The sequence below is a fragment of the Heterocephalus glaber genome, unplaced genomic scaffold (genome assembly GCF_053883595.1).
Source record: "Heterocephalus glaber isolate CG9 unplaced genomic scaffold, H.glaber_assembly_v1.0 deba00001608, whole genome shotgun sequence".
NCBI classification, from domain to species: Eukaryota; Metazoa; Chordata; class Mammalia; order Rodentia; family Bathyergidae; genus Heterocephalus; species Heterocephalus glaber.
This window is the reverse complement of record NW_028258379.1, coordinates 41,472,117-41,495,612: the sequence shown is the minus strand read 5'-3', so window position 1 is coordinate 41,495,612 and position 23,496 is coordinate 41,472,117. Positions and strand designations below refer to the sequence as shown.

Below are 23,496 nucleotides of genomic sequence, written 5' to 3'. Positions count from 1 at the left end.
AAATGTTTAAAGCCAAGTCTTTGATATTTCTGTCAGAATTAGCAAACTAATACATTATACTTTGTTGGACTATGTTTTATTATTTCCTCTAAGGTTTTATAATGTAAATCCTTAATTTACCACAATATACTGGGAATACTATTTAAATGATAAAATATAAGAAAATTTCAGTGTAACTTTTCCAGTTTTTTTTTATTTGTAGATGATTTACTAAAAAACTCTTAATTCAGTACATTAGGATATCTCCAGCAGGTATTGTATTTTCTGTACATTTTATCAAGAAATACTGATATCAAAATATTTTATTTTATTTGTACAGGTCTTTACTACATGAAAAAAATTTTTAAAGATTTTCAAAGTAAGCTTACATATACAAAGTTACTCCACAGTGTGACTTCTTTCATGTATTTGACAGTATGTATATTCTGAAAGATTTCCCACATTGCTTATATATGCAGGGTTTCTCCCAGTGTGACTTTTTTTTATGTCTGTGAAATGAGGACTTAGTAGCAAATCCTTTTCAACATTGCTTACATACATAAGGTCTCTCATTTGTGTGACTTCTTTTGTGTCTTTTACAATGACTGCATTGTGTGAATGTTTTCCCACACTGCTTACACACATAGGGTTTTTCACCAGTGTGAGTTCTTACATGTATTTGACAACATTTGTGTGTCCTGAAAGCTTTACCACATTGCTTACATACATAAAGTTTCTCCCCAGTGTGAATTCATGTCGTTTATAACTGTGTGTACTGAATGCTTTCCCACACTGCTTACATACATAGGGTTTCTCCCCACGTGAATTCTTTCATGTCTTTGACAACTACTGTATGTTGTGAATGCTTTCCCACATTGCTTGCACACATAAGCTTTCTCCCCAGTGTGAATTCTTTCATATTGTCTATAATATTTGGGTGTGTTGAATGTTTTCCCACATTGTTTACATACATAGGGTTTCTCCCCATTGTGACTTATTTTATGTCTATAAAGTGAGGACTTAGTAGCAAATATTTTTCCATTTTTCTTACACACATAAGGTTTCTCATTTTTGTGTGTCCTTTCATGTTTTTGACAATTACTCTGTTTTGTGAATGCTTTCCCACATTCCTTAGTGTTTCACCCCATTGTGAATTCTTTCATGTAGTTTATAATAACTGCATGTACTGAATGCTTTCCCACACTGCTTACATCCATAGGGTTTCTCTCCAGTGTGAATTCTTTCACATCTTTGACAATTACTGTATCTTGTGAATGCTTTCCCACATAGGGTTTCTCCCCAGTGTTAGTTCTTTCATGTTGTTTACAATATTTGGGTATACTGAATGTTTTCCCACATTGCTTACATACATATGGTTTCTCCCCCATGTGAATTCTTTCATGTATTCTACAATAACTGTGTGTACTGAAAGTTTTCCCACATCATTTACATACATAGGGTTTCTCCCCAGCGTGACTTCTTTAATACCTATGAAATGAGGACTTAGTACCAAATACTTTTCCACTTTGCTTGCTTACATAGTTTCTCATTTGGGTATCCTTTCATGTCTTTGGCAATATCTGTGTGTCTTGAAAGCTTTCCCACACTGCTTACACACATAGGGTTTCTCTCCAGTGTGAATTCTTTCATGTCTCTGACAACTACTGTATGTTGTGAATGCTTTCCCACAGTGCTTATGCACATAGGGTTTCTCCCCAGAGTCAACTCCTGTATGTCTGGGAAAGGAATTACTATGAGCTAATGGTTCCCCACACTCCTTAAATACATAAGGCTTCTCTGCAGTGTGCCTTCTTTCATGTACTTGAATACAGTGGGATGAAATTAAGGCTTTCCCACATTGTTTACATACATATTGATTCCTCCAACTGTGATTTCTTTCATGCATCAGAACATCACTGGGTGTGTCAGGGGCTTTCAGATTTTTCTTACAAACAAAGGTCTTCTCCCTAAAGTGAGTTCTTTCACTAAGATCAGAGTAGGATTTCCCATGTTGATCACATTCATAGAATTTCTCTATTGTCTTTGTCCTCATAGGCTTCTGAAGACTGGAAATTACTGCAGATACTTCCATTTTCATTACATTTGTAACTTCTCTTCAGATTTCAAATACTCATCTGACTTCAATCTAGTGTGAACTATAATAGGCATATTTAGTGACAAATGCCAAATCAGGGGCTTTCTGCAAGCAAGGCTTTCAGCTGGTTTTAAACTAGCTTGTTTCATGTCTACATTAGTATCTGGAGAACAAAGGAATATTTCTTCACATTGATTCCAAGCTTTGTATTGATAACATTTTTCTACCTCTTCATTACTTAGATTTCTCCAGTAATTTTTGTACTCTTCCTCAACTTTCTTGTTATCCTCAGTTCTTCTTATTGCAGAACTACTCAGAAACATTTCCCCCTCGGGGCTGGGGATTTAGCTCAGTGGTTTCACCGCCCGCTGCACAAGCACAAGGACCTGAGTTCGATCCCTGTTACAAAAAAAGAAAAAAAAAAGAAACATTTCCCCCATCACATCTCTGTAGAGTTTCTTTTGGGATGGAGTCAGCAGAGCCCACTCCTCCATGGTGAAGTTCACAGCCACATCATCAAAGGTCACTGCCTCCAATGCATGGCTTCTGGGTCTCCCAGAGTTTATCCCATGCTACTTGCAGCTGGCAAAATTCACAGAGCATGGCGATCTAGCCAGATGGAAGCCAGCAAGGTTTGCAAGACTTAGACTTCTGCACAGACATGAAACAGCCCTCTTCAACTTTTCCAATTATTAACCCTAACTATACCCCTACTCCTATTCAAACCAAACTCAAATCCTAACCCAAAACATAACCCTAACCCAAATTCTCAAATTTACTCACCCTAACCCTAATCCTCACTCTGAAACTTACTTTAAATCTCAAACCCTAACCCTCTTCACAAAAGTAAACATCAATCATGTTGGCTTCATAAAACTAAATTTTCTACTATGTGAATAACCCTATTTAGACATCAAAAAGACAAGCCACATACTGGATAACTTCTTTACAAAACACATATCTGACAACAAATTTGTATTCAAAATACACAAATCATTCTTAATGTCAACAACTAAGAATCCAACCAAAATTAGGTAGATGTCTGAACAGCTACCAAACCATAGAAGACATAATGATGGGAGATAGTTCAGGGTACAATTCAATACTGTTTCTGTACACCAATCATGAACCCACTGAGACAGAAATCAAGAATCCCATTCATGATCACTTCAAAAAATCATACACCTGGGAGCCAGGGATTTAGCTCATTGGCACCATGCCTGCCTCGCAAGTTTAAGGTCCTGAGTTCAATCCCTGATAGCAAAAAAAACAAAAAAAACCATACATCTGGGAATTGGCCCAACAAAGGAAGTATAAATCCTCTATAATAAAAACTATGGGGGATTTAGCTCAGTGGTTCCACCACCTGCCTCGCAAGCACAAGGTCCTGAGTTCAATCCCTGGTACAAAACAAAACAAAACAAAATATATGGTACAGTATTTTAGAGACAAAGAGATTGAAGAAGAAACTAGAAACTGGAAATACATGCCCCTGTTTCTGGATAAGCAGAAACAATATTGTTTCTTGAGACATGACTAAACAAATCTACCCCATTTAGAGAGTGGAATTTGATTTTTTTTGTTTTTGTTATTCAGTCAGCATTTATTGAGGAATGCTTACTATGAATTATCTGTATACTGGAGAAATAGATAAATTTTATTTAAATATATTTCTGTTGAACTATTAGTTATTATATTATTGGTATTATTTCTATTAAGTATATCAACTCCATTTCTACTTAAATATTATCAATTTTATCTGCTATCTGCATTCTTAATGTATTTTCCCAGCTTGTTGTTTGCCTTTCAATTTGGAATTTGATTTTTTTTTCTTGGATCATATGCATGCTACTACTGGAAATACCAAATTGGTATCCAATGAGCAAATATACCACTTCATAATGATTATTATTATTGTTTATATTTCAAACTACTTGATGTAAATGATCACATGTTGCATCTGGAATGAAATTTGTGGGGCTTTATAATAATACTAGCCAGTGTGGTATCAGGTAAGTTTGGGGATTTCCTGAGTAGAAATCATCTTACAGGTGGTGACTTAGATTGACACAACTGGCATTTACATGGCACCCACTATGTGCTGGTCATCATCACTGTGGGGGAGAAGGTCCCAACCTCAAGGAGCAGGTGCTGTGAGGGGTGGTGGTTATTTAGAGCCACAGTAGATATTAGGATTTGAGGCGACTCTACAGATAATATAGCAGAATCTGAGACCACCATCTGAGTATTACATGAGTATTAGAGGACACTGCATGGATATTGTCAGTATTAAAGCCCACACGGTACATACTATACAGTATGTCATTGACTTACAAATAAATTCCATCCCAGGAGGATTGTTTGTAAGTCAGATTCATTCAAAAGCCAATAAAGTGAGTCATATACAGTATACTGTGAAAGTTCACAACTCAGAAGTTTGTAAGTTGGGGATTGCTGTATTAGTATTGGGGCCATTGTGTAAATATTAAATTAGTGTTACAGGCTGTACTGTGGGTAGTAAATTATCATGAAAGGCACCAGTGCGGATATTATATTAGTTAAGATGCCACTGGGAGCCTGGTGTTGAGGAACATGCCTGTAATCCCAGCATTTGAGAGGCTGAGGGAAGGACAGTAAGTCTGAGGCAAGCCTGGACTACATGGTGAGAACCTGCCTCAAAAAAAAAAAAAAAAAAAGACACAGGCCAGGAATTTAGCTCAGTGCCACCATGCCTGCCTTGAAAGCTTAAGGTCCTGAGTTCGATCCCTGGTACCCAGTACTAAAAAAAACAAAAACAAAACAAAGACACTGTGGATATCATATTAGCCTTAGTATACAACAGGCCACAGCATGGATCTGGCTAGTGAGGGGTCACAGTGAGGACACAATTAGAGTATTAGGAACTGGTACTTAATAATATATTCATATCAAGAGGTCACCCTGCAGATATTTTATTAGGCTCAGGACTCCACAGTGTGGTATCATGCTGGCAACTAGGAGCCACATTGTGGATATTAAATTACCCTTGGGGCCACTGTGTGGATGCCACAGTTGAGATAGAGACTATTCTATGGATATTAAACTCAGAAGCCACTCTGAGAATATTAAATCGGTATTAGAGTCCACTGTGTGGACATTAATAGGAGGGGTCCACTGTTAGGTAGCATAGGCCCCTCTGTTGGTTTGACACTAGTATCAGAGACCACTGTGTGAATTGTACTTTAGTACTCCAGGGCCCTGTGGGGAGATCACATCACTAACTCCGAGCCACAGTGTGGACATTATCTCAGGAGATCTGTACCTTGGGTGTTGAGAGGAAATGGTACTCACTGTGAATGACACCCACTGCATGAAACCCTTCCTCTCCTGAGTTCTCCAGAGACTCGCCATCCAGCCCACACTCAGCCCGCAGACAGAAGCTTTGCACTCACAGTTGCACAGCCAACACAGTCACCTTCTGGTGATGAGTTCTGAGAGTGTGATGTGGGGCACTGCCCTCCATGGACTCTAGCCTCTAGCACCCTCTCTATGGCTGCATCAGGTCAGGATAAGCAGAAGCACGCACCCTCTAGTGACCATCAGAACTCAGCACAAGAGACTAGCCGACTCCCAGTTTCTGTTTGCCTTTGAATGGGAAAATCCCATTTCAAGAGAAAAGCAGTGATATACTTGGACAGTTCTCCCACAGGGGTTTAAAGACAGTCCTCACTTTTTGAATCACATGCCAAAAAGAAAAAAAAAAGACTTGAAAAACCTAAGGCTTAATCAGGGAACTATCTACAGTATATAGATGATATTCTAATTTATAGCCCCTTACAACTCTAGTCTTATTCCCAGTTCCTTAGAACCATTAAAACCAGTCTATACTCCCCAGCAAAATAAACAGGCCTCAGGACAAGGGGGAATTAAAGAGGGACTCTAGTGTTACTTAGAAAACAAAATGGTCAAGTTAGTAGAAACATTATAGGCAGTCAGATAGGGCCGGACCCTCGATAGAGTCAATGCAAAAGATGAAAACACATTATAACCATGGCCAGAGTCTCATCTGTTGGAGACCAGGCCTTAGGATAAAGACAAAATGACCAGGCCTGCATATTTTCCAAAAGGACAAGATAAGTGGTAACACCTGGCCTAATGAAGTCTAGCTAGACAACAGTCCAGTAGGTGACCAAGACCTCTGGACCCATTATTTCCTAGAAAAAGTCTTTGTTCTTTCCGTGTGCACTTGTTACATGACTTGTTCCTCCACTGGATCACTATCAACTGACTATACTTGTAACCTTTATTGTTCATAGCTTTAACCACATTGTACCCACATGGTTTTTGCACTATAAAACTTACCCTGAAAAGTGAGGTCTTTGGCTACCCATTCAGGACCCCTCTTGCCTCTCAGGAGCTATTCTCTCAATAAACACTTCCTATTCTTAACCTCCATTATTCCTAAAATTCATTCTTCAATTTTAGAGAACATGAACTCAGTGTATAAGACATCTAACAGCTTGGGAGTTATAGTGTTTCCTTTATATCATATTTTTTTGTAATAGGAACCAAACTCAAGTCCTCATGCTTGCCAGGCAGCCACTGTGCTGCTTAGCCACATCCTTGGCCCCCCCTTATAACATATTTGGAGGTACTGATATCATTTCCTATATCAAAGAAGCACAGTGGAAGGCTATAAAAATACTCCATGATTTCTTCCATATAAGAAGAAATCCAGGCCAAGGATGTAGCTCAGTGGCACAGTGCCTACCTGGCAAGTGCAAGGTCCTGAGTTTGATCTCTGGTACCAAAAAGAAAAGAAGAAGAAACAGCACATTGGAAATGGTCCCTCAAGTTTTCTCCAGAGGTGAACAAAGGTGGTGAATACAGGAGGTCTACAAAGCTTGCCCACTCAGTGCTACAGTAACCTGGGGAAGCCCAAACCACCTCCTTTATTAGAACCAGTACAGAAGAGATGGACATACCCTGGAGAAGATTGCTAATTAGACTTTACCCATATGTCACCACATGAAGGATTTAAACAGATGTTGCTCCTAATTGACACCTTTACAGGCTGGATTGAAGCCTATTCTACCCATTTGGAAATGGCTACAGAGATAGTCAAGATATTTCTTAAAGGTCAGCCAGGCATGGTGGTGCATGACTGTAATCCCAGCAGTTGGGAAGCTGAGGCAGCAGGATCGCCATGAGTTCAAGGCCAGCCTGGGCTACATAGTGAGTTCAAAGCCAATTTGAACTGCATAGCAAGACGCTGTCTGTCTGTCTGTCTGCCTGTCTGCCTGTCTCTCTCTCTCTCTCTCTCTCTCTCTCTCTCTCTCTCTCTCACACACACACACACACACACACACACACACACACACACACACACAAATTATCCCTAGATTTGGATGACCCCAGTCCCTCCAGAGTGATAATGGACCTTCTTTTACCTCACAAAAAACTCAGGGAGTAGTAAGGGCTTTAGGAATAAAGTATCACCTCCATTCCTCCTGGCAGCCTCAATCTTCTGAAAAGGTAGAGAGAGCCTGACCGTAAATTGAGCTCTGGCAAAACCACCAAGAAATATCTGAGTCCTGGCTCCAATTGCTGCCGATAGCACTGATGAGAGTTTGCAACATGCCCCAAACTGGGCTAAGTTTGAGCTCTTTTGAGATGTAACATGGGAAACCTTTTATACCTTCTGATGTGATTATAGACTCAGAGACCATGAGGTTATTATAATATCACATTAATCAGAGCCACAAAAAACAGGCTATTCAAATATATGGGGACAGAGTCCTGCCAGCTCCTGGCCCAGGAGTACCACCTACTGTTTATACTGCAAACCAAGTGCTCATAAAAACTTGGAGAGAGGGGACACACACTGACCAATTAATGCCAAAAGGGAAAGGCCTCCTCGCAGTAATCCTTGCCACACCCACTGCAGTAAAAATCACATCATATACCAAGCTTTTGCACAGCAAAAGAAACCATTAACAGAGTGAAGAGACAATCTACAGAATGGGAAAAAAATTCTACCAGCTATTCCTTGGACAAAGGACTAATATTTAGAATATATAAAGAACTAAAAACAAATCAGACCCCTCCAAAAAAATTAAAGACACAATCCAAAAATGGGCATATGAAATGAATAGATACTTCTCAGATGAAAAAGTACAAACAACAAACAAATATATGAAAAAATCTTCAACATCACTGATCATTCAAGAAATGTAAATTAAAACAACACTGAGATTCCAGAAAGAATGGCTGTCATCAAGAAATCAACCAATAACAAATACTGGCAAGGCTATGGGAGGAAAGGAACTCTTCTCCATTGTTGGTGGGAGTGTAAATTGGTACAATCACTATGGAAATCAGTATGGAGATTCTTCAAAAACCTAAAAGTAGAGGTTCCATTTGACCCAGTTATTCCCTTTCTAGGTATCTCCCGGAAAGCCTCAAAGCATCATACTATAGTGGTATATACATATTCATGTTTATAGCAGCATAACTTGTAATAGCTACATCTTGGAAACAGCCTAGATGCCCATCAACAGATGAATGGATTATTATTTTTTTTTTGGTACCAGGGATCAAACTCAGGACCTTCCACTTGTGAGGCAGCCGGTGGAACCATTGAGCTAAATCCCCAGCGCCAGATGAATGGATTTTTTAAGTGGGGTATTTATATACAATGGAATACTACTGTATCATAGAGGATATACTTGACTCATTTTTAGGTAAATGGATGCACCTTGAGAACATAATTTTAAGTGAAATAAATCAGACACACAAGTTTAAATATTGCACTGTTTCTCTTGTGTGAGAAACCCAAAGGGTAAATAAGGAGCAAAATGGAGGATAGATATTGCAAAGTAGGAAGAACATGTTCAGATGGGAAGGGGAACAAGGAAGGGTGAAGGGAAGGAAGAGAAAAGGGATTTTTAAAAAGAGAATGGAAGGGGGAAATGGAAACAAAGCTTTTATAAATGGGGAAGGGCAAAAGGGTTGAAAGGAGGGAGAAGGAATGGGAAAAAAAGATTTTTAAAAATGAAAAAAAATTTTTAAAACATAGTGGAGTCCATGGGCCCATGCCTTTCTTCGCTGCTCCACCCTGCTTCCATGCAGCTGTAGGAGGTTGCTGTGCAATGTAACAAAGCCCTCCCTATACTTGTAACCTTGGTGGTTACTCACAGCTGTAATCCATGTTGCACCCATGTGGGTTTTGCTCTATAAAACTCCCCTGTAAAGTGGGGTGCCCAGCTACCCATTTGGGACCCTTCCTGCCTCTCAGGACCTATGCTATCAATAATTCTTTTCTACTCTTAACCTCCATTGTTCCTAGAATTCATTCTTTGCTATTTAGAGAACATGAGCTCAGCATATCAGACATTTAACACGTTAGAAGATACAATATTTTCATATTTCATCTCCTGTATCAATTAGACATTGGATGTACATGTCTGAAGTAGTAGAACAGGAGTGCAAATGTCTCAGTAGAGAGAAAAGGGGTTGTGCATGCCTGCAGTAGGTGGAGAGGGGATGTGTATGTCTGCAGCATAGAGAACAGGGTGTGCATATGACTGTAGCAGAGAGGATAGCACATTCATATGCCTGATATAGGAGGACAAGGACTAAATCAGTCTGCAATAGAGAGTACAGGATATTGCAGTGTAGGAAAAGGGGTTCATAGATAGGGAAAGAATAAGACAACCCCTCAGTAAGCTTTCTGGCAAATTCTGACTAAAAATAGTTAAACCCTGGCTGGAGGGAGCAATTAAGAAGATAAGTGAGGGCCGGGGATTTAGCTCAGTGGTTCCAGTGCCTGCCTAACAAGCACAAGTTCCCGAGTTCAATCCCAGGTACCAAAAAAAAAAAAAAGAAGAAGAAGAAAATAAGTGAGGGCCAGGGATGTAGCTCAGTGGCACTGTGCCAGCCTGGCAAGCACAAGGTCCTGAGTTTGATCCCTGGTACCAAAAAAAAGAAAAGAAAAGAAAAGAAAAAAGAAGATAAGTGAGAGAGCTGATAAACAGAACTAAGCTCAGGCAGGCACCAGATGCCCTAGCTAAAGTTGGCTGCCCCTCCCCACCTTCAGCCAAATACAAAAGAGACAAAACAGAGAGGGAGCTACATAACAAAAAAAAAAAAATTTTGTTTTGTTTTGTTTTGTTGAGACAAGGTCTTACTATATAGTTCAGGCTGGCTCTGAACTCACTATGTAGCCCAGGCTGGCCTCAAACTTGCAGCAATCCTCCTGCCTCAGCCTCCCAAGTTCTGAAATTACAAGCATGTGCTGCCACCAGCCCCCAGTGAAAACTCTTATTTGGGACATAAAATACATATTTACAGACGTGCACACACACACATATATATTTCTCTCACTATGTCACTGCACTAAATACACACATATCCCTTTACTTAATTGCTAACTTGACCTTGCATATAAGGTCCCTTCTAACTAACCCATAAATTCTAGAGATAAGCACAACAGGAAAAGAAAAAAACAAAGCCCACTTAAGAGTGTGCATGTAGGGCTGGGGATTTAGCTTAGTGGTGCCGCCACCTGCCTTGCAAGCACAAGGTCCCAAGTTCAATCCCAGGTACAAAAAAAAGAATGTACATGTAGACAATGGGGCCTGAGGTTAAGGTCTTGGGGCCTGGGATCCACCTATGACAGTCCAGAGAACCAAACAGATTGTGACAAGCTCCAAGTATGGACCTGGGAGGAAGTATCTCTATCATTTTTATAAAAGAAAGTTGAGGACAAAGATCAATGGGTATCCAGCTCTGGACCCCCTACTCTCTCACAGGGTAGCTCTCTGTCATCCCCCATTTCTCTTTCAAATAAGGTGTTGTTTTCCCTTTTAAACCTGGTTCCTTTAATCTCTTACTGGTGCTCTGTTTATGATCCCAGTTGGCTGGAGATCAGCAGTGCCATACACACCCCTAGACACAACAGCAGGCTTTTGGTAGAGAAGACAAGGGATATTTGTGGTACAGCACAGAGAACAGGTAATGTGTATGCTCCAGTACAGAATACAGTGCATGTGTATGACTGCAGTAGAGAGGAAATGGAATGTATGTGCCTGAATAGAGAAAATATAGGATGCGAATGCAGCAGTAGTAAGATAGGGGATGTATATGTCTGCAGCAAAAAGGGCAGGGGCAGAGTGTGCCTGCAGCAGAAATACTGCAATGCATATGCCAGCATTAGGATGAGAAGCATACTCCTGCAGTGGAGAGGACAGCAGATGATTGACTTTTCCATATTAAGGACAGGAGATGCATAAGCCTTCAATAGAAAAAACAGTACATACAGTACAGTAGAGAGGACAGGTTATGCGCATGACTGCAGTACAGGACGGGATGCATTTCCCTGCAGTACAGTAGACATGGGATGTATATGCCTGCTGTATAAGGAGAACGGTTGCATATGCCAGCAGTAGAAAAGTGAGGGGATGTGTATACCTGCAGTAGAAAAGACAGTGTCTACATATTCCTGCATTAGAGCGTATAGGAGATGAGTATCCCTTCAGAAGAGAGGAGAGGGCATGTTTATAACTGCAGTAGAGGACAGGATATGTGCATGCCTACATTAAAAAAGATGCAATATTATGGCTTATATATAGATGCCCCCCTAAACCCTCATACATTCATAGGTAGGGCTTTTCAGAGGTGGCTGGATCTAGGGTGTGTGAATATAGATTATGGGTGTGTGATGGAACATGGATTAGTCCACTGATTGTATGTATCAGCAGAGATTTGTGTGTGGTGGGATGTGTTTTCTGAAGACAGGAGACCCATACTGGGTCTGAGTGGCACCAGCCAATAGGCTTGTAGTCTGAGTGGAATAAAAAGGAAAAAGAGAGGCTTGCTGCTTGCTTCTTCCTCCTGCCTGCTATGGCATAAAATGTTTCCCTGCTGCAATGCCCCTCTGCCATGCTCTCCTGCCTTGGGGCCAGCCAACTATGGGCTTAGCTCTCCAAACTGAGATTAGATAAACTCCACCTCCTTAATGTGTGAGTGTCAGATATTTTGTTTCAGCAACAAGAAAGTAACCAAGACAGATTTGGGTATCAGAGAACTGGGGTCATGGCTGTGGCACCACCTGGCCATGTGGTTTAAAAGCCCTTGGAACTGGTTTGTGGAAAGAGTTTAGAAACTTTTGGAAGCCAGGCATGGGGGTACATACCTATAATCCAAACACTTGGGAGGCTGAGGCAGGAGAGCTGCTGCAAGTTTAAGGCCAGCCTGGGCTATTTAGTGAGTTCAAGTGCAGCCTGAATCACAGAGCAAGACCCTGCCTTAAAAAGGAGAGAGAGAGAGAGAGAGAGAGAGAGAGAGAGAGAGAGAGAGAGAGAGAGAGAGGAGAAGAAAAAGAAAGAGAAAGAAAAAGAGAAAGAAGAAAGAGTTTTGAAAATGCTGGCTGGAGAAGCAGGCCTAGAATGCTGTTAGCCACACTTGATAGGAGAGTCTGGTCAGAGCTCAGAAGACCAGAATACTGAGAGTAATGCAGCTGGAAAAGGCCAGGTTAAGAAGGTTTCAGTTGGGAAGAAGGACTCCATTGGCAGTTGGGCTCCAGACCAGGTGTGTTATACTTTGGCATAAAATTTGTCTGCATCTTGCTCATGTCCAGAGACTTTTCAGGAGACTGAGATTAAGTGTGGCAGACTAATTAATCTGGAAGAAGAAATTTCAAGGCAGTCTAATGTTGAGGTAGTAGCATGGCTACTATTTTATTCAGATCTTGAGAATCAACAGCAAACAACCCAGCATAATGATTTTAAAAAGAAAGAGATAGTAAAGTTGTGGCTTATAAAGATAGAACAGAAGACATCTTGGTTTCTGAAAAGATTAGCAAAAAAAAAAAGCCAAGTATTTCAGAAGAGGACAATAGAAAAGATGGCCTGAAGACATAAGAACCAGCAGTACTCTGCCTTTTGCAGCCTCAAAATTGCCAAAGTGAAAGATTGCTTTGAGAAGAGAGCCTTAGGGCACCATGTTCTAGAATGGTGGGAGCCTAGGAAAATTTTTTTTGTCCTGGATTGAGTTCATAGTGCTGAGCAATCTAGGCACTTGGCCCCTGCAGCCAAGAGAGAAGGAAGTCTGGCTGCTGCTCCAGCTGGCAGCAGATCTTGCCATCATCCAAGGGGTTCTGGTTTCATGCACATGCAGAATGCAAGAACTGTGGGGTCAGGAAGGCTTCCACCCAGATTTCAGAAGAACATCTGGAAGGCCAAGCAGTGTGCCCCTGAGAAAGCAGTGTGTCAAGCTGTGAGTGTGAAGCCAAAGGGCAGTGGAGCCCCCAGAAGGTTGGAGGTCTCCAGAACCTCATTCCAGAAGGAACATGGGTCATCTGAGGAAAGTCGAAAGGAGTGAGCAAAGCTGGTCCAAGAGAGAGGCCACGAGGGCTATAACCAGTGGCAGTGCCCCAGGGGCAGGCCAACCCAAGCCCTTTGGTCTCTATATCTTACCACAAATTGTCCCAGATGATGGACATGAAACTAAGGAACTTAATGTTTCCCCTGCTGGATATAGGTCTTGCTTCCGTCTCATTCCTTTCTATTCCTCTACTTTGAATGGGAATGTTTATCTTGTCCCATTGTAAGTTGGAAATGTTTAGCTTTCTTTTCATTTGTACAGGGTCTTGCAGCTAAGAGTTTAGCTTTAAGACTCAGAGGAGAATTTGGATTTGGACTTTTCCGCAATCCTGGAATGGCTAGGACTTCATCAACTTTTAGAGATGGACTAAATGCCTTTTGTATAAAGGGACGTGCACGGATCTTTTGGGGGTGAGGGGCAGAATGTATGGCTTGTGTTTAGATGTCCCTCAGGCCTCATGCACTCAGACGTGGAGCTTTTCAGAGGTGGCTGGATCTAGCGTGTGTGTGAATATGGATTATGTGTGCATGGTAATTGGATTAGTCCACTGATTAGATTAGCACAGTTCTGGCTGTGACCAAATGGATTTACTGAAGACTAAAGACCCACTTTGGTGGGTGAATGATATAAAAAGGGGAAAGGCTTGCTTCTTGCTTCTTCCTCCTGCTTGCTATGCCATGAACTATTTCTTGTCTGTGATGCCCTTCTGCCATGCCGCCCTGCCTTGGAGCCAGCTGATTATGGACTGAAACCTCTACAAACTGTGAGCTAAGATAAGCCTTTCCTCCTTAACTTATGTCAGGTATTTTATTCCAGCAACAAAAAAGTAACTAAGACATGAAATGCACATGCCTACAATAGGAGGACAAGTGATGCATATGTCTACAATACAGAGGACAGGGAATGTGTAGGCCTTCAATAGAGAGGACTGGGGATGCTTATGGTGAAGTAGAGAGGACAGTGGTTCAGATGCCCAGGACCTTCATCCTGGACTGTGAAGAACAGATGCTCCTTACAAATTACCCCATCTATGGTGTTCTGTGATGGCAGGACAAAACAGACTAAGACACTGCCCTTAATGAATTAATTATACAGTTGACAAGGAAATGCAACTATTTAAAATAAACCAAAAATCAAAATAGGAGTAAGTTAGGGAACGAATCCACAGGTGAAGTAGCTGAACTCCAATACTGAATTGCTGTAAACATATCTGCAAAACACAGTTAAGTGTATGAGTAAAAATTAAATGGTGCTGGTTGTGGTGGCACACACCAGTCACCCAAGCTACTCGGGAGGCTGAGGCAGGAGGATCACAGGTTTGAGGCCAGCCTGGGCAACCTAGCAAGACTCTGTTGCTAAGGCCTGGGGCTGTTGCTCAATAACAGAGTGCTTGCCTACCATGTGTGAGGTCCTGGATTTAATCCCCAGTACTAAAAAAATTACATAGTGTGTAGACCATGGAACACTGTTCAGGAAGGACAGTGTGGCCACACAGCAGCACGGACACCCTGAGAACTCTGTCCCCAAGGAAAGCAGCCAGTCTCAGAGGACAGATGCTGGGTGGTTCCACTGCTACAAGGTCCCTAAATGGTCAGATTCACAGGGCAGAAAGTTGAGTGGGGTGGCCACAGCTAAAGGCAGTGGGGGGAGATACTGTTCCATGGGTCATGATGTCAGCAAGGTGGCCTTCTGTGAGCCCCTTCCAGCTCGCAGATGGTCACCTTCTCTGTGTCCTTCTGTGGTGGACAGAGAAAGGACTCTGGGCTCCTCCCTTCTTGTAAGAACACTAAGTCCACCATAGGATCCTCACTTATGAACCTCACCCAAACCTGGGCACCCCCAAAGGCTCCAGTCCCTGGGGTAGACCTTTTGCTAAACACAAGAAGGCTTGACAAGACTATCACAGAGGCACTATTCACATTGGTAAGAATCTGGAAGTGACCCAAATATTCATGGAAGCAGGCAGAATTAGAGGTGTGAGATATTCACTATCGGGTTTTTAACTGGTGCTTAGGATGTATAAACCAAGACGGGCCACAATATGAATGAATCTTAGTGAAATGTGAAGTGAAAAGGTAAATCACAGGAGATGATATACAGCAGGATGCTCTTTTCATAGAAAAGTTATGAAAATAAAACTATAATCAGAAAAGTATGTATTTCAGGAGTGCATGTGGATTCCACACAACTGTGCCAAAAGGAAATCTAAGGACTGTCTCTCCAGGGTCTCTGCCAAGGGAAGCAGGAGGGGTTATTATCAAGCTTGGTTTCATATGGGGGGTGCCTATCACAGTATTAAAAATAAAAAACAAAAGAAATAAATCCAGAAGTCCACCCACCATGGTGCCAAGAATGATGCCCCTCTGGTCCTTTGCACCTGAAATCCAGTTAAAGAAAAGACACCTGGGGCCCAAACACAGGCCAGATTCCTCTAATTCCAGAAGAAAAGCACAAGTGAGTAGAGAAATTAAATTAAACAGGACAGGAGTCCACGAGGAAAATGTCCTGGAAGGATGTGATGGTGCTCCCCACACAAGGAGTCAGGGAAGGGCCAATTCAAACACCCTCAGGATCTCAGCCCTGTCTAGCAGCAACTCACTGCCAATGGTTCCCACCGGGGGGGGGGCTATGGGAAAGTGCAGGCAGCACACCCACTTGGGAGGAACCACTTTTAAAGCCTTGGGCCTTAGCAGGGTGCCGAGCCCTACTCTTCCAGAAACCCACCAAGGACCCTGATGCTGTCCCATTTTGCCCCCTCCAGGTACAGAGCACACACACTGCAGCCCTTTCCCTGCTCCCTTTCCTCTCTGTGTTCTGGGGAGTGGGGTCGAGTGTGTCTGGGCGCCTTGAGAACCCCTCAGAGATCAGCACAGGCACCTATCAGCCTCCTCAGCCCAATGTCCACCGGCTCTGAAGAAGCAAGACCTGGACGTTGGACAGCAGGGGGGCGGGGGGGCAGGGGACACCACCTGTCCAGGCCTGCGCTACACAGAGATAAGCGGCACTGTCTCAGTCCCTTTGGGTGCTGCCACAATGCCACAGACAGGCGAAATTTATTCCTCACATTTCTGGAAGCCGAAAGTCCAAGGTCAAGGCACTGGCTGGTGGTATCTGGTTAGCGCTGTTATTGGCTTCCAAGATGCTGTGTCCTCTGTAGGGACAGAGGCTGACTGACACGCGGTGGGAGGCACTGAATCCCACCCATGAGGTAGGGGCCCCTGTGACTCCATGGCCTCCTCGGCCGTCCTTCCAACATGGCGCAGGGGGTTAAGTGTCCACATGAGTTTTGGTGGGACACGGGCTTTCAAACCCTAGTGGCCACCTTGGGTTTCCTGTCTCCCAGGGAGACATGAGTCCTCAGCTGTGGGGATTAACACACTTTCCTGAGCACAGTGACCAAGCCGGCCAAGCTCAGGAAGGATGAGTCTGCCCACCTCAGCCACAGGCCATAAGTGATCCCAAGGAAATCAGGAGGTGCGGCCGGCCATGCCCAGCCACCAGCTCAAGCCTGCCTGGACCCCCTGGGGACCCAGGCCTCATCCCCTGCCACTGCCCATCTCCCCCCTCCCCCCTGTGACCCCCGAGCTGCCACTCTGCCCTCAGCTGTGCTGCTTCCTGTTGCAAGGCTCCGTGCTGCACACACAGCAGACAGGAGCTCCGCCTCCCTCTGACATTACCCAGTAAGACATCCAGAATGTCGCCCAAGCTGGGAGTCGTGGTGCACACCTGTCATCCCAAATATTAAGGAGACTGAGGCAGGAAGATCGTTTGAGCCCAAGAACTGGAGGCCCACTTGGGCACACAGCAAGACCTTTTTCTCAAAAAAAAAAAAGTACTATGCAAATTGGCTCCTCTCACCCTCTGCAGGAGCTGTGCGTTCACAATTTGGCTTTGGTCACATAAAGGCCATTACTGTACTCAATTCCGTTGCTGCAGCTCCTCCCTTGGGACAAGGCCTCTGCACCCCAAACCCTGTCTCAATCGGCCCCACACTCAGCAGGCACCTCCAGTCACTCTTCACAAGGGCTCTTCCCCTCAGTGGCCTGCAGGCTCACAAGCAGGCACTCCCACTGCACTCAACTCAGTGTCCTCCTCAGCTCCGAGTCACCCCACCTGACCCCCACAACCCAGGTGGGTTCCTCCTCCCAGTCTGGCCCTGGATCTAGATGCATCTGGCCTTGTGCCTGTGATTTCTCATCTAATCCCAAAGCTATCTCCTGAGCATAGAGACCCCCACAGTGGCCCCTCCTAGGACCTCTTCTGCCTCTTCGACCCTGATCTTGCTCATGCAAAGTCAATGCCCAAGTGCTCGCCACCTACCCCCTGCCCCTCTGCAAGTCCCCAGCGCCCTCTTCACCAGCACTTCTCCTTTGAGGTGTCCACATGGGTTCCCTGACCTCAGCTGCCCTTCACCATTGCTCCCCACACAGTGACCTCCAACACTGGGCAACTCACCTCACCCCCACTATACCCTGTTCTTCCTTTGGGGGACCAAGCCCCACCCCTGACCCTTAGCCTCCCACCTACCTCCACACCTAGCTCACCACCTCCAGGCAGCAGCAGCACGGGCCAAAGGACATGCAAGCTGACAAGATGTGAGCTAATAAGGCTGGGATGCAGCAGGCCCCACCCTGCCCTCAAAGGAGAGCCCCCTCCCCAGGGAAAGAACCTGGAGAACATGCAAAAGCCCTTGTTCCCAGCCCCACTTGAGTCCTGGAAAAAGATGCTGCATCTATTCAGGTGAGGACAGATAAGCACTAAGCCAGGTCAGGATGGGGAGCAGCAGACGCAGAAAAGATGAGGACCACCACGGGAACTGAGGGGCGATGGAGGCACTGCTGATATAGAAGGTCTTGGGGGCCCAGGCCCTGCATGGGTGGCAGCAAGGCAGTGGGCAGTGCACATGTCAGGGGTCTCCAAGCCCCAAGTCCTCTCCTGCGCCTTGGGGGTGGTCAGTTCCACCTCTGACATGGAACAGTGCCTGGCAGGCAGAGCAACCCACAGGTACACTGCCCATACCACTCCCAGACCCATGAGTGGCAGGGTCCCTTCTGAGGTGAAGGTTGGGGAATGGTTCAGGGTGGACAGCCTGCCTGCCATGCCCAGGCCCTAGGTTCCATCCCAACCACCATTATGAAGAAAAGGAAAATCAAATGGAACTGGGGAGCCATAACTTCTCAGACCTATTGTAGTCCCTTGGCTGCTCCTGTCTGCTCCAACCTGCCCAGGGCCAGGAAGCTGAGGGCTGGTCCTGAGCTCCAGAGGACAGGGGCACCAACTGGTCCAGCCTGGAACACACAGAGTCGGGACCTCAGGCCTCACCCATTACCCTTACCACAGACACAGGCCGGGGACTCCCCAGCCCAGAACTCCGTCTTTGGCCTCTGCAGGGCCACGCCCCTCCTACAAATCCCCACCACCTCCCCGTCCCCCCGAAGCCACCTTGCTGGCTGCAGTGCCTCTCCATGGGTGCCCAGTCATGAGCCAAGGCCCTCGGATGCTCACCCTACACTTCTGGGGATGTGGCCAGCAGTATGGCCCAGGCAGTGGTTTGAAGGCCAGGAGGAGCTAGCCACAGCCAACCAAAACAGGGTTATAGCCATGGAGAAGACTCTCCACGAGGTCCCAAGACCAGCGGCCTGAAGGCAGGTGACTCCCAAGCAAAGGTTGCTGGGTCCCATCCAGTACACCCCCCTGGGGTTGAGCCCCCCACCCCCCATGCGCCCCCGGAGCTGTTGCAGCCACTGGACAGGCTGGGAGGCCATCACCTGCAGTACACAACCAGCACGCCAGGGAAGCAAAGGCCACACAGGGACACTGCCTGGCACAAGATTCCACATGCTCCATCCCCAGCTGGCCTGAGGAACACGTGTGGCCATCACCTACCACAGGTAAGGCCTTCCAGGCAGCCTCTTGAAGCACTCTCTCCACCCAACAGCGACCCTGCTGGGCCTGCACACCCAAAGGTCACACTCCATATGGAGGGAGGGGGAGTCCAGGCAGAGGTCAGGAGCAGAGGACTTCAGGCTGTGTTCCTGGGCCAGGAGCTGTGGGGCCAGGTGTCTGAGGCAGGGCTACACTGGGGCAAGGTAAGCCAGCTTTGCCTAGGAAACAAAGGGCACTGGAGCCCTTGACAGTCCTGGTTCAGAAATGCCCACAGGCATGGTAAGGGAGTTTCCGTGGAGGGGCTCCAGGGACACTTCTGGGCCTTGGGGGGAGTGGGGGCTGGACTTCTCAGGGGGGTGAGGAAAAGGGCCCCAATACAGTCGGGGTTGTGGGATCTGTGGTGGCAGCAGTCAGACAGGAGGTGTCAGGACAGGACAGTGGTACCTCACCCAGAAGCTGCTGGGACCACCGGGGCCCCGGGGCCTCCCGCCCTAAGCACTACTTGTCCCTGCCAAATAGATATTAGAGGGACCAGGAACCAGCGCACTGAGACTTCCATACGAAACTGTAAACACGAGTCTTTAAAATGACAGAGGCCCCGTGGCCCTATCTCTGTACCGAGCACACGCAGGACCAGAGCCCACAACACCCTTCCTCCCCGGGCACTCCGCAGCACTCCATTCCACGCCGGGCAGCCAAGAGTCCGCGGCTGAGGGATTCCTGAGATGAAGAAGCGGCAGCGGCCCCCACCCTGTCCGTCACATCCCATCCCGGCGCACGCGCCGTCACGTATCCAGCGCATCGCGCGTCGGCGAGGGCCCACGGGGACAACCGGCCACCCCTTGAAGCTGGGGCGGCGGCGGCGCGTGGCGCTGCGGGGGTGGAGGCTGGAGCTCCAGCGCAAGCGTGGGCGGCGGAAAGTCGCGCACCTGGCGCCGGTACTCCAGGAAGGTGCAGGCCTTCGTGGCCAGCGCAACCACGTTCTTCCCCACAAAGATGGCTGAGACGCGGCTGTCGCGGAACAAGGCCATGTTGGCAGCACGCGCCAGCACTGCCACAACGTTGACTGTGGCGAGGCTCAAGACGGGGTAGAGCATCATCTTCTGTGGAGCGATGTGCTCACCCTGCATGCTGACCTCGCTGAGCGCCACACATGGCAGCACGAGCAGCAGCATGTAGCAGTAGAAGAAGGTGAGGCCCTCGGCCCACAGCGGCAGCCCGGTGCGCGGTGGCTCCCACAGCGTGGCCTGCATGTCCAGCAGGTCCAGCAGGTCCAGTGCCACCCAGAAGAGGCGCCCTCGCAGGTCCTCACGCTTGCGAAAGGTGCGCACGTACTCCATGCGGTCGAGCGCCACCAGCAGCAGGAAGAGGCCGGGTACGCACACAGACAGAAGCAGCGTGAGCGCCTTGCGTGCCAGGGGGTCGCCTGCGCCGCGCCGCGCCGCCTTGTAGTTTTGGAAGATGAAGTAGAGCTTGATTTCCAGCACAAAGACATAGATAAACCAGAGGATCATGGCGTAGCCGCGCTTGGCGGTGCGCACCTCGGCACCCACCCACACAGCCACGTAGCGTAGCACCAAGAGGAAGCACACGTCGCCCACCAGCACGATGATGCACACGCCGACCTTGCGCGGGCCTTGATTCTGCTCCACCAGGTATGCATCCATGACAGCCATGCTGCCTACAATCACCAGCGTGGTCAGGCACACGTGGCGCCGGTCCGGGGGCGGCAGCACCATGGTCGGCCGCCGGAGCCAAGGCCCCAACGCGCCGCGGCCCCCACACGTGGCCCTGTGGCGGCCCGGAGCGCGGCGGCGCTCAGCCCGCGGGCATGGCAAGCTGGTACCTGGGGAGAGTGGAGAAGACTGGTTAGAGGGGCGCGACTGTGTGGCCACCCGGGCTCGCCCCCACGTGTCCCCGCCGCACGCTATCCCCGCCGAGGAGCCGCGGCCTCTGTCGCGCGCTAGGCAGCAGAGCTCGTACGGACCTGGATCGTGGAGCGTGGCCCCCAGGGGGCGCTGCGGCCCCGCCTGGGACCGAGGCCGAGTTCCCGCGGCGCCAGGAAGGAAATGGAACGGAAGTGGTTTCTTCGCGCCCGGAGCCGGGTACCCGGAGCCTGGTCACCACCGAGCCCTCCGCCTCCCTCCCCGGCTGACGCATCCGTCCCGCAGGTCTCTCTTCCTTTCCCTTAGACTGGATCCTTGTCCGCCCTCATGCAACACGGACGCTCCCTGCGTCCACGCTCTCCAGCTCCGTACAGGGGTGTCTGGTCCCGCTGCATCTCCTCCTTGCTCCCCCGCTCTCTGCGCCCGCGCACCCGGCCAGAGCAGCCCAGTCCGGCAAGCCCCGGCCCTCACCCGCCCGGAGCCGCGGCCGCCAGCTCCGCCTCCCTCTCGGAACCCGGCCTGGGGTCCCCACTGACCGCCCTGTCTAGACAAAGACATAAAATTTACTATCGCAGGGGACCCTGCGGCGCTCAGCCTGTTCTGGTGACACCACACCCCCACGTGAAGGCCCCTGACCCCGCCCTCGCACCCGACGCATCCCAGGATTCTCCCACCCACGCGCCGGGACTCCCACACCTCCAGCGGGGGTCCCTGGGGTTACTGGCCCACCCTCACCGGCCCCCAAGGTCCCGCGCTCCAGCTCCCTGGCCCCACGTTCTTGTGTCTCACACCCACCAGCCGGCGCACTTCGCTCGGGAAGCCCGTGTGGGGCGCGCCGCAGGCTAGGAAGGTCCTTCCCGGCCTGTGTCCAGGCCCCACAGCCAGGTCGCCGCTGCACCTCCACCCTCGCCGCCCCATCCTCGCTCTCTCAGTCTCTCGACAAACGCGGCAGAGGGCTGAGGACTCTGGGCCGGCGATGAGACAGACCCCACGTCCCTGGGGAGCCGGCTTGGACCTGGAACCTCCCCTGGCCGCACCCCAGGGACCTGGCCCGGCACACCTTCCCGGTCCTCCTGCATGGAGGTCCTCCTGTGAAGCCCCGCTGCTGGGCTTCACACCCGGATCCAGTCCTCCGGGCCCTGCGTGCCCGGCTCGCAGACTCCCGTCTCAGGCTAGAGAGGAGGGAGGTCCGGGCTGGGGAAGGGCCGCCCCTCCCCCACCGAGGGTCCCCCGCGGGGCCTGGTCCTCGCTGTCAGCGCACCCCAGGCCTTGCCAGGCAGCTCGCCGCCCATCCCCTCGGCCTAGGGCGGAGGTCGTCCAGGCCCTGCTCAGTAACCCGTCCTCGCCACCCGCAGCCACCCACGGCTACTCGCGCCCGAACCTACCCCGCCACCTGCAGGTGCTGCGTGCCGTCAGGCCCTCCGAACCTCTGTCCGCTCCGCCCTCCGCCGCCGGGGCCGCCCGACCCCGCCCCGCGACCCCGGCGCGCGCTGCCTGGCTCGGCCTGGCACAGAGCGGGTCCCGGCGCCCGGACCCGGCCTGTGAGGACAGGGCCCGTGCGCCCCGCCCTGTTCCGCCCCTGCGCAGCGCGGGTTGCCGCGGCGACAGTTCTGCGCAGCCTGGAGCTCTGGGCCGGTGGCGCTGAGACCGGGACATCCCAGGGCCACTACCCCACCCCCAGAGGCCGCCCCGACCCACAGCAAGGACCCGCCTGGAGGCACCCCGCTCGCCGTGCCCTGACATCCTCCTCACCCTGTGGGTCAGACCCCCGCCGCTAGTAACCCCACTCACCGGCAACAGACAGCACACTCGGCTTGCTGCAGTTGGCTCCCCTGGACCGCAGCAGTGGCCCGCAGGGACAGACGCCGCGGGGACCCTGGGTCCTATTCCCAGCTCGGGCCAGGGTCTCTCCTACAGGCAGAGGAAGGGACAATGAGCCGCATCCTTCCCCACCCGTAGCAGGGAGGAGCTGGGGCTTTGAGAATCAGCTTCTTCTCCCCTCTGTGCTGAGCCTTAGATATGGAGGGGGCCTTCCTGCGTGGGATGGAGGCACCTGCCCTCATCCGAAGCTGCCCCCATTTCTCTCTGACAGAAGACACGGAGGGCAGAGGTTAAGGGACAAACGAGTTCCACGGCTGAAGTGGGCAGCCTGCCTCCCTCCCACTCCTTGAACTGTGGATCCTGCTGGATCTGCTTAAGTGTCAAGTGTGTGGCCTCCCGAGGCCCTGGGGGTCAGGCAAACATCTAGCAGTTGGGAAGCGAGGGCAGCAGGCCACAGTGGCCTTC

General features: G+C 48.6%; 1 protein-coding gene and 1 pseudogene across 2 annotated transcripts; both read right to left on the bottom strand.

Annotated features, from left to right (window-relative positions):
* Positions 1-217: 217 nt before the first annotated feature.
* Positions 218-8,147, bottom strand: LOC147822887 (uncharacterized; annotated as a pseudogene).
* An 11,735-nt stretch (positions 8,148-19,882) lies between these two features.
* On the bottom strand, positions 19,883-22,765 carry Tmem121 (transmembrane protein 121). 2 transcript variants are annotated; one of them, XM_004836800.4, is made up of 2 exons: positions 22,596-22,765; positions 19,883-21,170 (listed from the first exon to the last, which is right to left on the bottom strand). In XM_004836800.4, exon 2 carries the CDS (start codon positions 21,061-21,063, stop codon positions 20,110-20,112), a length of 954 nt encoding a protein of 317 aa, XP_004836857.1. In that variant the 5' UTR covers positions 21,064-21,170; positions 22,596-22,765; the 3' UTR covers positions 19,883-20,109. The 2 variants fall into 2 exon arrangements, with proteins under 2 accessions (XP_004836857.1, XP_021098916.1); XM_021243257.2 differs by lacking the exon at positions 22,596-22,765 and adding an exon at positions 21,312-22,589.
* Positions 22,766-23,496: the final 731 nt, after the last annotated feature.

Excerpts from the sequence above, each read along its gene's own strand:
- Tmem121 (XM_004836800.4), bottom strand. The coding sequence starts at position 21,063 with ATGGTGCTGCCGCCCCCGGACCGGCGCCACGTGTGCCTGACCACGCTG.